General features: G+C 46.0%; 1 protein-coding gene across 1 annotated transcript in view; it reads right to left on the bottom strand.

Moving 5' to 3' along the window:
• Positions 1 to 19,311, bottom strand: part of LOC147724578 (fibrocystin-L-like) — a 1,433,379-nt gene that overhangs the window by 484,093 nt on the left and 929,975 nt on the right. Inside the window, exon 49 of the mRNA XM_086966122.1 lies at positions 5,372 to 5,613. Coding sequence (XP_086822248.1) covers positions 5,372 to 5,613 — 242 coding nt within the window. The remainder of the gene's footprint in view (positions 1 to 5,371; positions 5,614 to 19,311) is intronic.

Here is a 19,311-nt window from a genome sequence, read left to right as displayed (position 1 = left end):
GTGCACTTGATGAGTCAGAGAAGTGTCACAAGTGGGTGGATGCAAAGAGAAAGTTTGCAGGGTCAGCAGAAACCTTTACCACATATGCGCGCGCAACTGAGCATGACGTGGTGTAGACGTGTAACTGGGGAGAGCTGGGGGCTTGACTTTAGCACTAGTAGAGGAGACTGGTGTCTGGGATGTCAGAACGACCTGCACCTATAGCATATCTGGTATCTTGTGTTTAGAGGATGTATTATCTGAAGTAAAAGGTCTCTCGGGCAGAGGCCGTTCAACACTGAATGCTAGTGCATGCATATGGTTCTGTATGCAATGTACAGGGGGCCATGGGCCTACCATGGCAACGGGTTCATTAAATTACTTGCAAGGAGACAGGAAAGCAGGGCCCTTTGCTCTGCAGCCGGAAATATGTTTACCTATTTCACTAGACTGGAATGTGTTTTTGCGGAGGCTGGGCAGATAACTGTAGGCAAAATACCGTCTTGGCAGGCAGGCCAGGCCGAGCCGGGCACCGCTCGTCTGGGCAGGAAGTAAGGTAGAGGTCAGGGATGCATACCTAAACTGCAGCTTTCAGAGACAGAAGAGACTCGGAGCCTCAATTAAGGGCCTGGCTCGACTGAGCCAGAAAAACGTGGAGAACGTGTGCTTTGCGATATTTAAAAAGTGCACCATGTAAATGCATTGGAAACGTAGGCCTAAATGCGGAATAAGTACTTTATACATGGAGGGTTCACTAACTGACATGCTAACATTAGACGGAAATGCAGAGGCATTATCATAGCAGGTACGGGAAGGGAATTACAGGACATACATGGGGCACGGGTGCATGGATAGGGTGCGAGTGGGGGACACATTGACTACATAAAAATGTATATTTCCTCATAACATCCATGATAAAATCATGTGAGAAATGTTTTCTCTGAAACATGGTTTAATAAATCCCAGCAGAGAGTAAGAATTTCTCACAGTATAAAATCACCTGAGAACTCAGATACATTTCCCAAAATCTGTATAACACCGCCAACAAATTAATTATATTGTGCCAAAAGCAGTTGTCACCATTCAAATGTGCTCTTTTTGTGACACTCTAACCTGGCACTCACTACAATGCATTTCATCTGCCACCATGTCCATGAGTCCTGCAATGGCTGCCACAACATGTTGTCTAAGGGGGGCCATGGTTCAGTGCTGGAAGGCCTAGGACAGAAGGCTCCCTTTCTTGGGTCTCTGAGCCCTAGATCAAGGCTTTAAAGCCTAGGAGAGGATAAGCTTTTCCTGGTCCTTGCAGCTCTGGGTCATGGCTCTGAGGGGTATGGGAGAAGGGGCCAGTGGCATAGTGTGGGTTCTGATGCAAGTAAATGAAGCTGGACAGTAAAACGCAGCAGTAATTTTGGTGCATTGGCTCCTTGCCATCCATGAACCCTGGCTCCGGAAAGAATCTGCCCTCAACCTCACAGTGCGAAAACATGGCTTTGAAGCCTATGAAAGAGAGCCAAGTTGCATAGAAATGGTGCCATGGTGCAAAGGAAAAATGCCCCCTCAACCTTGTCCACTGCCTGCACAGTAACATATTGCCATAATTTGGGTAACTTGGGCACCTAATACCCCTGGCTCGGTACTAGGTGTGATGAGGTAGTCTAACTCTCCTGGGCCTTGCAGCACTGGACCACGGCTTTGTGCCCTAGAGTGCCTCCACCCCTCAGTCCCCCACTTCCTGGGCCTCTCAACCATGGTCTAGAGCTGGGAGGCCCAGGAGAGCGGAGCCCAGTGTAATGGAGCCCTCTTCCCTGGGTCTCGCAACAATGGTCTGGCACTGCCAACCCAGTTAATGGAGGTTTCTTCCCCTGGACATTCCCCCATGATCCAGAGCTGCGAGGGCCAGGGGAGTGGGTAGAAGTTTTTCCCTGAGCCTAACAACTATGGTCTAGTGCTGTGAGGCCCAAGGGGTGTGGTCCCACTCCGCTATGTCCCCAGCAATGGTCTAGCACTGCTAGGCCAAGGGGAGGGTTGGGGCCCATCCCCTGGTACTCAAATCATCTGGCTGGTGTGGCACGTCCATGACAGGAGGCCCCACTGACTTGGGCCTCACATCAATGGTCTATTGCCGCAAGTCTCAGTGGAGAAGAGTCTCCAATCCTGGGCCACGTAGATATGACCCAGTAGTGTGAGTCCCAGTAGAGGGGTCCCTGGAGCTCACAGGCATGGTCTAGCACTGTGAGGCTATAGTAAGGTAGCCAATTTCCAATTTTTGTTTAACAGGACACTTTGTGCCTTTTGAGACACATTGTGTTTGCAGAGACATCAGAAGAAGTTTCTTGCGGAGCAGAGGAACTGCAAGTCACATATAATATTTTGGAACTTCATTTTAATTCTCTGCCTATGACCCACACCATCTTAAAATAATTCAACTGAGGTTGAGTTTATTGATTGGTATTGCAATTCATACTATATATGATTTCTGGTACAGTTACCATAACCTGGAGTAAGCCTTAACGACTCACTATTGCAATTTTTGAGTGACAATTTTAGAAAAGCAACACTGGTATTCAAATGGAATGAATTGCTAAAGCTTATAAACACCAGTAGCAAATATCAACTTCTAGCAGTTTCTAGTAGTAACCCCTGCCACAGGACCTTGTACAGTGGGCATGTTTTAGCAAGGGAACTATGATATCTGACATTTAATCTCAGCTTTACAATTTCACCTAAATAGGATGTAAATAAATATTATTATAGAATGACATTTCTCTGAGAACCGCACCCCCTCGGCCTTGCCATAGGAATCACTGACATTCCAGTTGTGGTCCAATGGATTAGCTGTAGATATTGAAAGGGGAGCCATTTTTTTTTTTATCCCGGTCTCCCACCTGGACAAATTGTGTGCTCTAGGGCAATCACTTTTCAGAACTTATCGCTGTGGTCCTTTTTTTGGCAAGAATGGGAGTATTTTGATTTCATTTAAAAACTGCTAGAAAGCGTATGATTACAATATGGACTAAGGGCCTGATTACGACTGCGGCAGTCTGTTGGACCGCCGTAGTCACTGTGGCAGTCCACCCGTTGTATTACGACTTTGGTGGTTGGACCCCCACAGGACAGCTGCAACCAGTCAGAGGCTGCAGTATGCTGGCAGTGCCGCTGCTGAACCACCGAGCATATTACAAGTTGCCTCACCACCATCCTTTTCATGGCGGTGAGACTGCCATGAAAAGGGTGGTGGTGAGGCAAATGGCCCCTTGTGCTTCTGTATGTGGTTGTGCATGCAGGGGGGCACATGTTGTGCCTCCCTGTAGCTTTGCACCCCTAGTTTCTGCACGGGAAGGAATGCATGACATGGTGCATTCCTTCCCATGCTGGAGCATACTGCGGCAGTCCCATGGCGGTGCCTTTCTAATGCTCTCCTATGAGCCTTAGAGAGGCACTGGCACAGCACATCCGCCCGCCAAGGATTACAGTCGTAATCTGGCGGGCGGGCGGTGTTGTGGTAGGCTTTGGCTGTCCTCATGTGGAACACCAGTGTGGCGTTCCACAGGAGAAGGCCGAGCATATTACGAGTTGCCTCACCACCATCTTTTTCATGGCGGTAAGACTGCTACGAAAAGGGTGGTGTTGAAGCAACAAAGGGGGCCCTAACAGAGCTCCCTTGTGCCTCTGTGCGTTGGGGTGCATGCACGGGGGGCACATGTTGTGCCCACCTGTAGTTTTGCACCCCTAATTTCTGCTCAGGAAGCAATGCATGACATTGTGAATTCCTTCCCATGCAGGAATGTACTGCTGCATTCCCATGGCGGTGCCTTTCTAATGAGCCTTAGAGAGGCACCGCCGCAGCACATCCACTCGCCAAGGATTACAATTGTAGTCCGACAGGCGGTGTGGAGACTGCTTTGGCAGTCCTCCCTTGGAGCACTGGGAGAGGAGAAGTGCTCAGTCACATGGTATATTCACCAAAATGCAATTTAGTGGTAAATGTATAGCCAGGGCCACTGAAACTATGCAATTATTTGCCTTGACAAATTTGCCGCATTTGCCACATCATCTGCTACATAATCTACAGATTTTAACCCATAAAATGTTTCATGCTCAAACGGTTCAAAAGTTACTCAAAACCCAGCAAAATGTGTCGCCATGCAATGGAAGGCCCATTTCAAAGGATCACTGGTCGCCTATTGGTTGCTTATTACTATGAATGGGTGTTAAACTGATACTTATGAGGGGTAGCTTATCCACCGACAGTGTTAAGTGTAAAATGAGAGAATAATGAAGTAATACTATGATAAAACGTACTGCATTGCACTGCATACATTTTTTTGTAACCACATAATTTAGGGAACCCTGCCACACAATTTGGCTGTCCTCTACTGCATAATAACAGTGGCCCTGTGCATATCCTTTGCACCAAGTAGAAGTGTGTCACGGTCCTTGCTCTACTAATAATCTCCCTGTGCCTCCTTTAGTGATTTAACATTGTGACAGCACTTTGAGATAACCTTACAGGGCACACTCTCAGTACAGGCCCTTGGAATAGGTGTCATGCATTCCTTTAATGTTGTTTGCATCCCGATAGCTGAATGCTCTGCTGTCCACAAGCATCTCTTTCACAGCTCAGCAAGTGCTGAAAGAGAGTTGCTTGCCATTTGAAGGGTTAAAAGTGCGGGACACGGGGTGTCCTGCCCTGCCTTTGTGTGAGCTGCACCAGACTGGATCCCCATTCACAGGCTGTGATTAGCCTGGTAGAGACCCTTTGTTCCCTGAGCATCGCACTGACGTGTACTGATGCGAGGCCCAGGGGATGAGGCACCCCTTCCTAGTTCTTTGGAGTCATGGCAGTGTGGGGAAGCCCACGGAAGCGGCCCACTTCATTTATTACTGCCAGAGTTACACATGATTCCGAGGGATGGGGCCTCGCAGCGCTACATCTGAGTTGTGAGGCCCCAATGGGGCCTTAAAGGTGCGGCCCCCATGTTTGTCGGCTGGGAAGGGGGCCCTGGGAAGCTGCCCACAATGCCCATGCCTAGCGCCGGCCCTGGTCGGAGGATCCCACAGTCCTGAGGGTTGTGAGGTCATCAGCTCGGCAAATACATTGCCTAAAAGACCAGTCTCCACCCCCTGAAGATGTGCGTGCAAAATTAGCCTCAGGCGTTTTATTCTTAAACCCTGTAACACTGGGGGTGCACGTCAGTCAGGGAGTGGAGGGAAGTGTCACCCCACCCTTTCCTAACTCGTCACAGGGGGTTGCCCTGTGACGAGTTGGGAAAGGGTTTGACAGGCTGCTGGCAGGTGGGAAGCAAATACATGAAGTCTGCGCAGTGACAGTCTGCGATTTTCCATTTTCTATTATTCAATGCTTTCTAAACAAAATTTGTAAGAGTACCTGGCTCAAATCCTTCAGGACAGGCCTCAATGTCATCATGCCACTCCACATTGTCACTGCCACGAATAAGGATATTTCTTGTGAGGAGACCAACTTCTGCTCTTGCTTCAAACACTTTACCATCAATCAGATTAACTGATATCCCTAAATGTTTGTGGGTAAGAGAGTTACTAATGGTCAGGCTTCTGCCATCTTCTGACACCTGTGTTATTATTCTCTTTTCATTCTGACGTTGACTTAGCCTGAAATAAAAACAAAAAAATATCCATAAACATGCGCATAAAATGTGTTGATGTAATTTCAACCCACCAGTATTTGCAACTGAATTTAATTCATTTCCTCTACTCTTGAAAAAGTTACCATTCTTGGTTGTTTTGTGGTCTTTTAATATAGCCTTATAACCTGCTGTAGCGACTGGATATAAGGCTACTAGAATGTTTTAACAAATAAAAAAAGGTCTCAGTGAGACCAACGATCTTTGTTCACAGAAACACCTTTGAACGACAAACATTAGAACGTTCGAACTCCGGGCTTTTACTGGCCATTAGAAACCCAGACCACTCTATTGACTTCCCACATTCCAGTGTTCTGATATGTATTTCATCACAGCTTCCATTAGGAGGTGGCTAGCTTCCAAGACCCAACGAACAGGAAAAATCAAAGAGGTGGTAGAAGCAATGATTGAGGTATTGTCATAATCACTATGGTTTACATTCCAATCCATCATTCTATTGCTCACCGCGCTATTATAAACAGGAACCAATCATATGCGAGCTGACATATGCAAATCTCTTTTGTAGTTTTTCTCACTGAGACGATAAAACAAACATGCTGCCATATGAACCAAAGAGACAGTTTGTCACCCTATCTCTCAACAGAAGACTGACAGCCTCGAACCGTGCTTCTCCTCTCCACTTGTCACTTCCCCTACTACCAACCTTTAGGTTTCCCCCTTTCTATACTGCTACCCATTCCCAAGCCCCAAATATAACTCCTAATATATACTTCCTACCAATTTAAATTCATGTGTAGTCATCCTTATTTCATTTTTGCATACCACCCCACTTTTTATCACCCGGTGTTTTATCATATGAATAGTCATTTTACCGTACGACTCGTGTCCTGCATTTTTGTTTTCAATGCTTTCAGGCTTATTCAAATTTTAATTCCTAGAATATTATTATGTCTGCACATAGCTTATTTTTAAACTATGTGAGTAATGTTTTTCATGTTACTCTCATATCCTTCTCCTTGCTTTCTGAAGCATGGCTTGAGCCTATCTTGATGCCCAAAGCAAGCAACAGTCTCTTTTAGAATTTGTATCCTCATTGTACTGTCTAACATGCCTCTAATTGGCTGCTGTTCTTGTCTGGGGGTCTGTTTATGTCTTTAGCTTTTTACCCTCTAAATATGTAAACATAGCCTCACCAGATGCCAACTATTCTTCAATTATCATCCATGCTTTAAATATGTAATGACTTCTCTCCTCAAAATTGCCTCGTAAAAGGAAATCAGATTTTAAGAGATGTTTTAAAGCATATTGTTATTGTCATCATTATTTAAACTTTGCATTTTTACTCTATATTGGTGAATTTCAAACTTTTCTAATCACATTCATACTTTTTACTTTGTATATAGGCTCTAGGCGTTGCTCCTTTATCGGTTGAATGTTTACTGTACGTTAGGTATTTTAAATAAGCATGGGCGCAAAATCCGTACCGCTCGCGGATTTTGCGGCTTTTCGGCAAATTCGCAATCCGCAAACTCCCGCGAATTTGCCGAAAATCCGCGAATTAGCGAGCGGAACGGATCCGGGGGACAAAAGTTCAAGCTTCAAGCTTGTAACTATTTTAGAATGGCGCCAGCAAGCTGCTGCCAGCGCCATTCTAAAATAGTTACTAAGTTAGCTTTAACAGGAAGCACTAATAAAAGCAGGTGCTCGAGTTTAACTGAATTCGAGCACCTGCTTTATTTTATCTATTAGTGCTTCCTGATGAAGCTAACTTAGTAACTATTTTAGAATGGCGCTGGCAGCTTGCCGGCGCCATTCTAAAATACAATTCTAAAATAAAACAGGAGAGGGGCAGAGGGCAGAAAGGCACAAAGACGAGTGTGGCAGAGGGCAAAAGGGCACGAAAACGAGCGGGGCAGAGGGCAGAATGGCACAAACACGAGTGGGGCAGAGGGCAGAAGGGCACAACAACGAGCGGTCTCGCAAAAAAAAAACCCCGCGAACACGCAAAGCGCCCTGCCAACACGCAAACGCCCTGCCAACACGCAAATTGCTCCGCGAACATGCCAAAAAAAATGAATCCGCAAATTCGCACAAACTCGCGAATTTTGCGGAACGCGAATTTGCAAATCCGCAAATTTGCGAATTGCGAATTCGCAAAATTCACCCATGCTTAATTTTAAACTGTCCTATTACTTTCACATTGTAACTTTCCTAGGACCGATTGTAAAGCTCTCCCATACCAGGTGGTCTAGTTTTGCTGTACGTAACTCCACATCAATAATGTTGATGCAAATTTCCTTGAAAATATGGTATGAAGGAACATAAATCAGTTTTTGTTAATCCTTGAATGGGTACATTATTATTGGGTATATTTTGTTTGTAATATATTCCACATTGTTGAAATAAACATTTGTACAACACTGACAGCATTGCATTATCTGTTATCCGGTTTCAAAATCCTATATAAAGAACTAATATTAGGTGTTTGGCATTTCTGCCATCAGCTTAGTCAGTTCTTTACTAAACGGTATCTATCTATCTATCTATCTATCTATCTATCTATCTATCTATCTATCTATCTATCTATCTATCTATCTATCTATCTATCTATCTAACTATCTATTCATCTTCCTTTATATATATATTTTCAGTGAAACCACAAAGGCTTAGTTATAGTCAGGTAAAACTTATTTTCCTTCATACAAACCGACTTTGAACTACACAAACTTTAAAAATTCTACAGGCATGGTAATAACTTTTATTTTCAATTTATCAAACCATCTTCAGATTATTATAAGTATCAGACCTCATTACTTACTCTTTTCAGCTCACTAACAAGACATCACTAACTATAACTCAGCACTTAACCGTTCACTGTGTTCTAAAGAAAAATTATACTCCACTGTACAACATTACACTGTACAAGTCTCTCTGCCACTCTACTATGTGACAATACACTCGACAATACTGAACTATATGACATTCTATTCCATTGAACTCCAATATATGCCACTACACTTTACAACACTCTGTTACACTCTATGACACTGTACTCAATGACACACCACTCTAGCACCCTCCATTTCATGACACTTCAGTCGACAACACTCCACTGTACAACACTCATCTCTACTGTTCAACACACCACTACACCATACAACATGTCGCACCACTCTACCATGATCCACTCAATTATATTTTAAAGTTAAGAGTGTGGATTATGCACAAAGTAAATAGTGAAAAACATCATGATTGATGATATGTCTCCATTACTGTGCATTTAAAATGATTATTTTGTTATATACATTGCAGATTCACCCCTGACAAAGGGACAGGCAGTCCCGAAATGCATTGTGAAGGACTGGGTTCTTTGGACCCAGCGGTGCCAGGGCACAACACCTGAAACCTTCGTGGGTAACCTGCTCCGGCGTACAAGTCACAGAGACACGGGACACTTCCTTCGGCGTCAAAGAGTCAAGGTTTATTTACTGCAGGGAACACAGAAGTCACAGGAAGTACATCGAGTGTAGTTCGGGGAGACTGCTTCAAATTGTATTTGTGGATCGCTCCTTTTATACAGTTTTTACCCATAGGATAACATGATACACAATAGTTTACAACCTGGTTCCCACAAGTCGCTCTCAGAGGGGTCGCTTAGATCACTTTGAAACACACAAGATCCGGAACATAAGTGCGGAAACATTTGGCGGTTCCCAACTGTAAAAACCCATCTTCCCACCATTAGCAAATTCCAATCAGCAGTAAAGTAGATCGAAATAGGAACGAAGACAGGTGCAGAGGAAGACGGAGACAGTGGGGAGATCGGAAAGGGTGTAAAAGGGGAGTGTCGAGAAGCACGAGATACAGGCATCAAAGGGACGTGCCTAATGAGATGCACGGCTGAGACAATAAGTCCGTGCGGCAAGATGAGCCTCGAGCGGCGCCACCTGCCCTACAGTAGCAACCCCCTCGTCATAAAGACACTTTCAAAGGACATGTGTCTTCCGCAAATATCTTGGGAGTCCCAGGGTCGCGAAGCGGACAGCGTCCGTTCGCTGACTACTTGAGGGCAAGAGACAAAATGGATGCCGTATCTAAGATGGAACCCGTGGGTACAGATAAAAAGCCCACGTAACAAACGAACGGTTTAAGTTAGCACAGCGAAACTACGCACACTTACCAAACTCGTCTTTTGCGGTTCATAGATACTAGACTCGACCATATTCGTGCGAGTCGGAAACACCACTTACAATTGTCACGGAACCTCAGACGCTCCTTTTGCCCTCATGTAGGCAAGCACTAGTCGGAATCATATTCGATATTCATCAGACCATCAAGATGTCGCTGTAGCATAGCCTTGTCCGACCGAGTCCCCTTGGTAACAGGTGGTTGTCTCATACACGTTGTAGCACAGAGGCCACATAAGGCAGGACCACACTGCACACAAAGGCAACACGTGAACAGGAACACTACCACAACCCCGATGATCATCAGAATCTTCCAACCCCAAGTCGACATCAGGCCCCAAAACCAACCGAGTAGCGTCCAATCCCCTACATCCACGTGTATGGATTCGGAGATCTTATGCAACTTCGAGATGGCTTCATAGACAGTAGGAGCATTATCAGGTATGAAAATGCAACAGCTCGAATGGATCACTTTACATACCCCACCGCGATCTGCTAAGACAACATCTAAAACCATACGGTTTTGTAATGTCATAAGTCTCTCCGCCTGAAGTTCTGTGGTGATATTACCAAGGGCACTGGCAGTAATGTTAGCTGTCGATTCTACCACTCGAGTCAAATGTCTCAGGTTCCTACTATTAACCATAGGTCCCCAAAACGGGAGGAAACCCTTGAAAAAGTCTCCTGCCTCTTGACCGGCAGTATCCTCTTCGCTAATTACGCCTCGTACAACTCTAGTCTTATGATAATCGGCATCTACAGTAAACGTCGGAGGCAACAGATTTGCAACAAAACATGAGCCCATGAAGTCTGCGGGCAACCATGTGTATGCACGATCATGACAGATAAAGTACGTACCCTTGGCAGCCAGAAACACAGGGGTCGGGGACATTGGCAGAAGGTAACTTTCAGTGCAAGCACTGGCTCCAAGTGAGGCTTGCGAACCACGACCCACAAGACAAAGATTACCAGTGTGGGGTACGACCCATATTGGAGACGAGCTTTTAAGCTGCTTTTCATTAATGAACATACTATATTCCCCTCTACTTAGGACCCTATAGGCTTGTACCTCTTCTTTAGGGATGAGAAAAGCATCATGGATCTCATCTTCCATATCCTCTATTGCCATCGATAGCACCCACTGATACGAGGTAGGACCAGAGTTGGGGGAACGTTGTTCTGGAGTGGGGTGGAAACCCAGTGCGCTTCGAAGCATTGTTTGAAATGCTCGAGCTGACCCTTGGGAACTATACGGTAACACCAGATATGGAATTCCCTTACCCGTAGTATGTGGCATCAACCCACACACCCAACAATTAGTAGTGTTAACCACTAACTGATGCTGATGGAGGAGCTGGATAAAGGAATTGTTGCGGAATTCTACACGTCTAGCCTGTTCGTGTTCTGGTAACATATGAAAGGAATGAGGAGAAGCAGTAGAAGTAATGTTAGGGTAAGGAGTAGGAGTAGGGGTAGGGGTAGGAAGTAAGAAGTAAGACATAGTGTAATACACCCCACCCGCCAAAAATGCAGAAGCAGTTAGAAACAATACAAACAACGGAAATACAAAACATTTAGTACGACTAAGTTCCTGCAGTCTGACTCTATACGCCTGAGCTCCTTCCAAATCATTCAGCTTCGAAAATGCCATTTCCCTACGACCGTCCGCAACGTTTCTTGACGCACTTCGTTCTGTGCAGCAATGGTCAATCCCCAGGAGTTCCTAGGAACCGACGGCCTTTAACCTAGCGTCAAGACCTACTGTCCAGAAGGAAGTACGCGCGCGGCCCTACGGCCCTCAATACACAATATGTATTTATTTAGCACAATAATTCAGCTGTGGAAGGAAAAAGATTCAAGGAAGAAGCTTAATATATATACAAACAAGTTTCAATGATACGAAATGTTCAAGGTTGATCAGGGGAAACGAAGATATTGCAGGTATCAATTTCAGCAAAGCAAGAAAAACTTTATTTGTCCTTAGTGTGAGAACGCAGAGAATATCGATGTTTCCCGGGACGTGTCTGCTCGTCGAACAAAGGATCCGTTGAAGAGACAGCGTCCTGTTGATTAATTGGTTGATTTGATCTTGAGTCTCTTGCTGACAAATGTTCAACAGTGGCTTTCTGCTGCGCTGAGGGTTCTCCAACAAGCTGTGCGTCGCTAAAAGGTACAAACGCCGGCAATGTTTCTGTTTCTGTTGACGCAATGCCTTTCCTCACCCACGGGTCTGCCGGTAAAGGAATAGGGACTCGTTTACAATGGGTAGCATGTACCCAATTTTTCCGCCCCTCAAGACGAACGGCAGTCCTCGTGGCCAGGAGCACCTGGAAAGGTCCGGTAAAGCGGGGGTCCAGATTCTTCTTGCGTGAGAAGTTACGGGTAACTACCCAATCACCGGGCTGGAGCTGGTGGCCTGGACCCTCCGTCTGCGTCGGCAAGGCGTCGTAAACCTGTTGATGAATTAACCTCAGTTTAGCAGTCAAGTCATGTAAGTAGTCAATCAACATCGGATACTCAAGATCAACGAATATACCTGGCCTAGGAACCCCCCACACATTCGCAGGACGGCCGAACACTATTTCATAGGGGCTAAGCCCTATTCGGGAGTGTACAGTCGCCCTAGTTGACAGTAATGCTAGAGGCGAAGCGTCGGGCCAAGACAGTCCAGTCGTAGCCTGAATCTTCGCTAATTTTAGTTTAAGGGTGCCATTGTACCCTTCAACCAATCCAGCTGACTGGGGATGATTGGCGCTATGGAATTTCTGATTAATTCCAAGGCCCTTACACACACTCTTCATCACACTTCCAACAAACTCACTTCCGTTATCTGACCACACGACTCTAGGCATTCCATACCGAGGGAAGTATTCCTTCAGTAGGATTTTCGCAGTAGACAAAGCAGTATTGTCTTTGAGGGGATAGGCCTCAATCCATCGGGAGAATGCGCAAACCACAACCAAAACGTATTTCAGGTTATTGCATCGCTCCATATGGATGAAGTCCAATTGGATCACCTCAAAGGGATACAAAGGAGGAGCAAAACTGCCAGGGGGAGTTGGGGTTCCTTTGCCAGGATTGTACATTATACACACCATACAATTCTTCACCAAACGTTCAGCACACTTAGTAATTCCATCATTCTTCCACACATCAGCCAACAACTTGCAAATACCTTTCGCGCTAATATGTGCTAACCCATGTGCCATTTGCACAACGGCCAGTACATACGCATCAGGCAACATCCATCTTTTCTGATCTGACAAATCAATCCAGCAACCATTCACATCCAACCTTCCCGTACTTTCTTTCCACTTCATCTTTTCAGTGTCGGTGGCCTCATTCTGAATTGCTTTCACACTCTCTATAGTATTCTCACACATACTTGATTCTGTAGGCCACCTAACCGAATTCGTCACATACATTCGAGTGCTAAGGTTCCGGGCAGTCTCCTTAGCAATCTCATCTGCAAACGCATTACCACGACCAACATCATCCGTCACTTTACGATGCGCACTACATTTAACAATTGCAACTTGAGCAGGCAAAGTCAATGCATCCAAAAGATCGTTCACAAGCTGGCCATGCTGTATTTTCGTGCCATGTGACGTCAAGAAACCACGTTCTCGCCACAATCGTCCGAAACTATGCGCTACACCGAAAGCATACTGACTATCGGTGTACACATTCACACGTTTACCTTTTGCTAATACACATGCTCTAGTAAGAGCGATCAGCTCTGCAGCTTGGGCAGAATTCTGATTCAATCTCGCAGTCTCAACAACAGTATTCAATGTCACCACAGCATAAGCAGTAGTCACATCACCATTCGGCAATTTAAAACATGACCCATCCACATACAGGATGCCGTCAGGGTCTTCCAATGGGGTGTTTTTAAGGTCCACTCGACCTTTTGTTTCCTCCTCTGTCCGCAAGTAACAGTCATGTTCTGTTACTGCATCTGACTCTGCACTAATTGGTAACAAAGTTGCCGGATTTAGGACATTACAACGTTTTATCTGAATGTGGCTTGCCAAGAGCGTCAATTCGTACCCAGACAACCTCGCACTCGTCAAGTGCTGAGTTTTCGTTCGATTCAAAAGAGTATCGACTGCATGCGGAACCATCACCGTAAGCATATTATCCATGACCAATCCTGCTGATTGTCGGATGGAGACCGCAGCTGCCGCAGTTGCTCTCAAACAACTCGGCAATGCTCTAGCTACTGGGTCTAAGGTCGAGGAAAAATATGCACATGGACGTTGCTTACCACCAAAAGGTTGCGTTAAGACACTCAACGCACAACCTTCTCTCTCGTGAACATATAACGTGAACGGCTTACTGTAGTCAGGGGTACCTAACACAGGAGCCGAACACAATGAATCACGTAATTCAGAAAAACTTTTCTGACATTCTTCCGTCCATGGTAAAGGAGTTGAAACATCTTTGCACGTAAGAGCCACCAATGGTTTCGCTAGCAATGAAAAATTCGGAATCCACTGCCTACAGTACGACGTAATACCTAAAAAGGCACGCACATCTCTTTGGGTTTGTGGCACAGCCATTCGCGCAATTGCTGCAATTCTCTCTGGGGTCAATCTCCTTCCCTCCTTTGACAATAAGTGACCTAGGTAGGTTACTTCTTGACAACAATATTGGAGTTTAGAAGGTGACACCTTGTGATTTAACTCACAGAGATGTTGCAGCAACGACACTGTAGCAATTTTGCAAATGTCCTGAGTATCAGCAGCCACCAATAAGTCGTCGACGTATTGGATTAAAGCCGCACCAACCGGCAACCTAAACGCATCTAGTTGACCCTTCAAAGCTTGACTGTAAATCGATGGACTTTCACAGTAGCCCTGAGGAGCGCGTTTGAACCGGAAGCTACGTCCACCAAGAGAGAAACCGAAAAGGTCCCTGCTCTCTTCGGCGATCGGGATGCTGAAAAAGGCGTTTTTCAAATCAATCACCGAAAACCATGATGCAGTAGCCGGAATCAGAGTCAGTAGCGCCGTAATGTCAGGCACAACAGGGAATTGAGGAACCACAATTTTATTCACCTCCCGTAAATCGATAACAAAACGATAAACAGGCGGTTTGGTAGGATCAGTACGTTTAAGAATGGGCAGTACAGGACTATTGCACACGTTTCCCCGAGTTTCTTCAATGACATCTTTCTCGATCAAATCATGGATGATCGCTAACAAAGCTCGTTCACCATCAAGGGAGATACGATATTGGGGAATACGTGGCAATCGCACATTCGATTTCAACTGAACAACATAAGGGGAGATATCAAGTAGGCCCACGTCATTTGGACCCGTCGCCCACAAAGACGCAGGAAGAGAATCCAATTCCGGTGGAAGCTTATCGAGGGACAAATACATGGGAGAGACTACTTTCTCCCCAAACGTAAGCTTTACACCCGCAGGAGAACAATACAAAGTTGCATACAAACGTTTAAGCAAATCCAGACCCAAAAGATTTTCGCCACAACCAGTGGTTAAAATCAACGGAGCTTCGAGCTCACGCGGCCCAATTTTAAGGGGCAAAGGGCGCGAAACTGGATTGCTAACGGGGGCGCCAGAGAAACCAACGGAAACATTTGTTAAGCCAGACAAAGGTGCGCCAGGGAGTTTCGAATGCATGATAGAACTTTTCGCTGCACCAGTGTCCAACAGAAAAGGCTCAACGACGCCCGATGTAGCAACTGCGACGTAAGGCCCTCTCTGATCAACCGGAACTGATACCACTCCCTCTCCTTGTCTTTGGCTGTCCTAGTAATTACTGTCGTCAGTTCCCTGATCGACGTAATAATCGTCTACATTGTACTGCGCAGATCGTCCTTGCGATGATCCACGTTGGTCGAAACAGTTATTAGAATTTGATGAGTTGTCAGAGCGGTCGTTCTGAGGACCACGACCTCTACCACGTGATGCATTCTGTGAACCACCACGGCCTCCTCTAGACGAATTACCACTATTACGATCATTTAAAGCAGGACAATCAAATTTAATGTGTCCCTCCTGTCTACAATAAGCACATTGGTTGTACCCCAACGAAGATCTGTTGAAAGAGGAATCATTACGCGACTGCGATCTATTCGATTGCGACTGTGATCTATTCTGCTGAGACGCATTCTGATTAGAACGCGGCGGATATGCTTGTTGTAACAACACTTTAGTTTTCAGCTCTTTTGTCTTTTTATCAGCTCGGTCATTTTCTTCTTTCTCTCTATTTTCATAATATTGTGCCGTAGCCAGAATCTGAGCTGAGGTAGAAACGGCCCATGCACTTTCTGAATTCTTTAATTTATTGCACAAATCGGGCAATAAGTTCGACACAAATTTATCCACAAACAGCCGTTGTCCACCCTCAGTGCCCATATCCTGTCCACTATGATCAACAAATGTTTCCTCAAACCTCGTAAAGAAGTCTGAAACACTCTCATCTTTCTTTTGCTTACAGGCTGACAACTTGTCCCAATTTACCTTCATAGCTGGCATAAGCGTTTTCATTAATGTAATGATTCGCTGGGGAAGAAGTTCAATCAACTGATCGGGTTTAGTAGCAGCCACTTGTCCAGCGTCTGCCGCTGTAATGGCAGCCCAATCACCACCTAATTCATTCGCGTGATCTTGGTGACGAATCTTGGCCCATACCGGTTGCGGTACGACATTGCCAAACAACATGTCGATATCGGCCAGATTCATTATCGTAGCGTCTACGAGCTGCGATAATTCTTTGTAATACCCCGCAGGATTTTTGCGAGGATCAGGCAAAGTTTGTTTCACCTGAAGCACTTCCGATCGTTTCCAAGGGAGGTGTATCCACACTCTCTGGAAATGTGCTGGTATTGGAGCATTAGCATTAGTATTATCAGCGGGTACCCAAACTGGCGGAACTTCACGCATAGGATATTGGCCAGACCCATCTCGTTGTTCAATGTCCTCAACGAACAATGCATGAGGAATAGGAGCGGGACGAAGAGATAGCAACCGCTCAATAGCACGTCGGACATTAGTGTCGACTATCAGTCCAGTTGCGAACTGAAGCCGGAGTTCAGACAGGGCGGTCAGCACCTCGTCAGGCGCATTGGCCGCTATCTGATCATGTAAGAACTTGCACATTTCATCAAACACATATCTCTGAGTAGGTATGTTGAATTGATCAAACGTTTCGAGGACAACACGAGGTGGATTTCTAACAGGGTTTATCATCCAACCCATCGCCATATTGTATAGCGCAACACGTTCTCTATTACCAGGAAGCTGGCTACGTCTCTGTGGACCATCAGAACCTGCAGACCCAAAAACAGGTCCGAGCGACTGAAAGAAGTTTGTCGCAAGGGGAGAATCACGATTACGAGTAGAGGGAGAAGAGTAAGACACAGGACTAACAAGAGAAGGAGTAGAGACGTTAGCAGCAACAGGGGTTAACAACACAGGAGCAGTAGCGTGAGCAGTAGCGGGAACAGGAGTATGTGGAAGCGGAGGAGCAGTAGGAATAGAAATAGGCAAAGGAGCAGGAACAGTCGGAAGAGCAGGTGCAGGTTGAGGAACTGGTGGAGGAATAACAGGTGGAAGAACAGGTACGGCAGGGACCACAGGAGCTGCGGTACCCTGTACGTACGGAGGTGGCGACTTCATAAGATAGGACATTAAAGAATCCTCAACTGCCTCTTCCTTCTTATCCGACTCCGTAGGCAAAACAGGATAGCATTTGTCTATGGACATACGCTGTAATCTCTCAAACACTTCCTTATCCTTATCCTCCTTATCACGCTGAAACTGCTCAGCTTTCTTCACTATAGTAGCAACAGTATCTCGCTGACTACGTTTATTTTGTCTGATCTCTTTCTGTCGGGCTTCTTTGCGCCAGAACCGAAAGGCATCAAACATGGCCGGCCTTGATTTACGTTCGAACAACTTTATTTCCAAATTATCTAAGATCGACGCTTCGAAGCTACCGTGAGGTGGCCAACGAAGATCGCCGTCTTTCTTTGTATATTTGATCCAATAATCGTTAAAAGCAATCGGGCCTAGCCCATGTTTGCTATATAAGTCATATGTAGGAGTTCCAACCGGAGGTATCGGACACGAGTCCTCCAGCAGGGAATCCGCACCACAAGGTCTAAAGCAACTGAACAAAGTACTGCGACCAGGCATCTTGCACACTAGCCGAGTTTCACAAACTTCAAGGGTTACGGGATTTCGGGATTTACCAAGTCCCAGCAAAGAACTAAACCCTCGGTCTTTGGCGGCTGCAGTCGTCAAACAAATACAACAACAACAAAGTACGCTAGCAAAGTGTCACCGACAAAAACACTCACACAGCGTGTACAACAAAGACACCCGCTAAAGTGTCTACAACAAAAACACTCGCTAAAGTGTTTACAACAAAGACACTCGCTAAAGTGTCTACAACCAAGAACTCTGGGAGCGACCCACAAATACTTAACTCAAAGATCAATGGCGTCCTCAGGAAGGCCCGTCAATCGTCTCGCTATACCAAGGTCTACGCCAGGCGCCAAAACAGGTCTACAGTCAGGGCAGCAGTCCGTCGCAGCCGTTAGGAGGCGGGAATCTTCGCGGGAAAAGTCTTCGGGCCACTTATTTCGACAACAGGATCGATGAAGCGGGGTGCACCTTCCCTCGGAGATTTCACACGAAGTTCCTCACGATCGTCGGGCTTGGACCGGTACCACTGATGCAGCCCCACGTTGGGCGCCAACTGAAGGACTGGGTTCTTTGGACCCAGCGGTGCCAGGGCACAACACCTGAAACCTTCGTGGGTAACCTGCTCCGGCGTACAAGTCACAGAGACACGGGACACTTCCTTCGGCGTCAAAGAGTCAAGGTTTATTTACTGCAGGGAACACAGAAGTCACAGGAAGTACATCGAGTGTAGTTCGGGGAGACTGCTTCAAATTGTATTTGTGGATCGCTCCTTTTATACAGTTTTTACCCATAGGATAACATGATACACAATAGTTTACAACCTGGTTCCCACAAGTCGCTCTCAGAGGGGTCGCTTAGATCACTTTGAAACACACAAGATCCGGAACATAAGTGCGGAAACATTTGGCGGTTCCCAACTGTAAAAACCCATCTTCCCACCATTAGCAAATTCCAATCAGCAGTAAAGTAGATCGAAATAGGAACGAAGACAGGTGCAGAGGAAGACGGAGACAGTGGGGAGATCGGAAAGGGTGTAAAAGGGGAGTGTCGAGAAGCACGAGATACAGGCATCAAAGGGACGTGCCTAATGAGATGCACGGCTGAGACAATAAGTCCGTGCGGCAAGATGAGCCTCGAGCGGCGCCACCTGCCCTACAGTAGCAACCCCCTCGTCATAAAGACACTTTCAAAGGACATGTGTCTTCCGCAAATATCTTGGGAGTCCCAGGGTCGCGAAGCGGACAGCGTCCGTTCGCTGACTACTTGAGGGCAAGAGACAAAATGGATGCCGTATCTAAGATGGAACCCGTGGGTACAGATAAAAAGCCCACGTAA

The sequence above is a fragment of the Lissotriton vulgaris genome, chromosome 4_1 (genome assembly GCF_964263255.1).
Source record: "Lissotriton vulgaris chromosome 4_1, aLisVul1.2, whole genome shotgun sequence".
NCBI classification, from domain to species: domain Eukaryota; kingdom Metazoa; phylum Chordata; class Amphibia; order Caudata; family Salamandridae; genus Lissotriton; species Lissotriton vulgaris.
The sequence above is the reverse complement of the archived record's forward strand: the minus strand, read 5'-3'. Positions and strand labels throughout refer to the sequence as shown.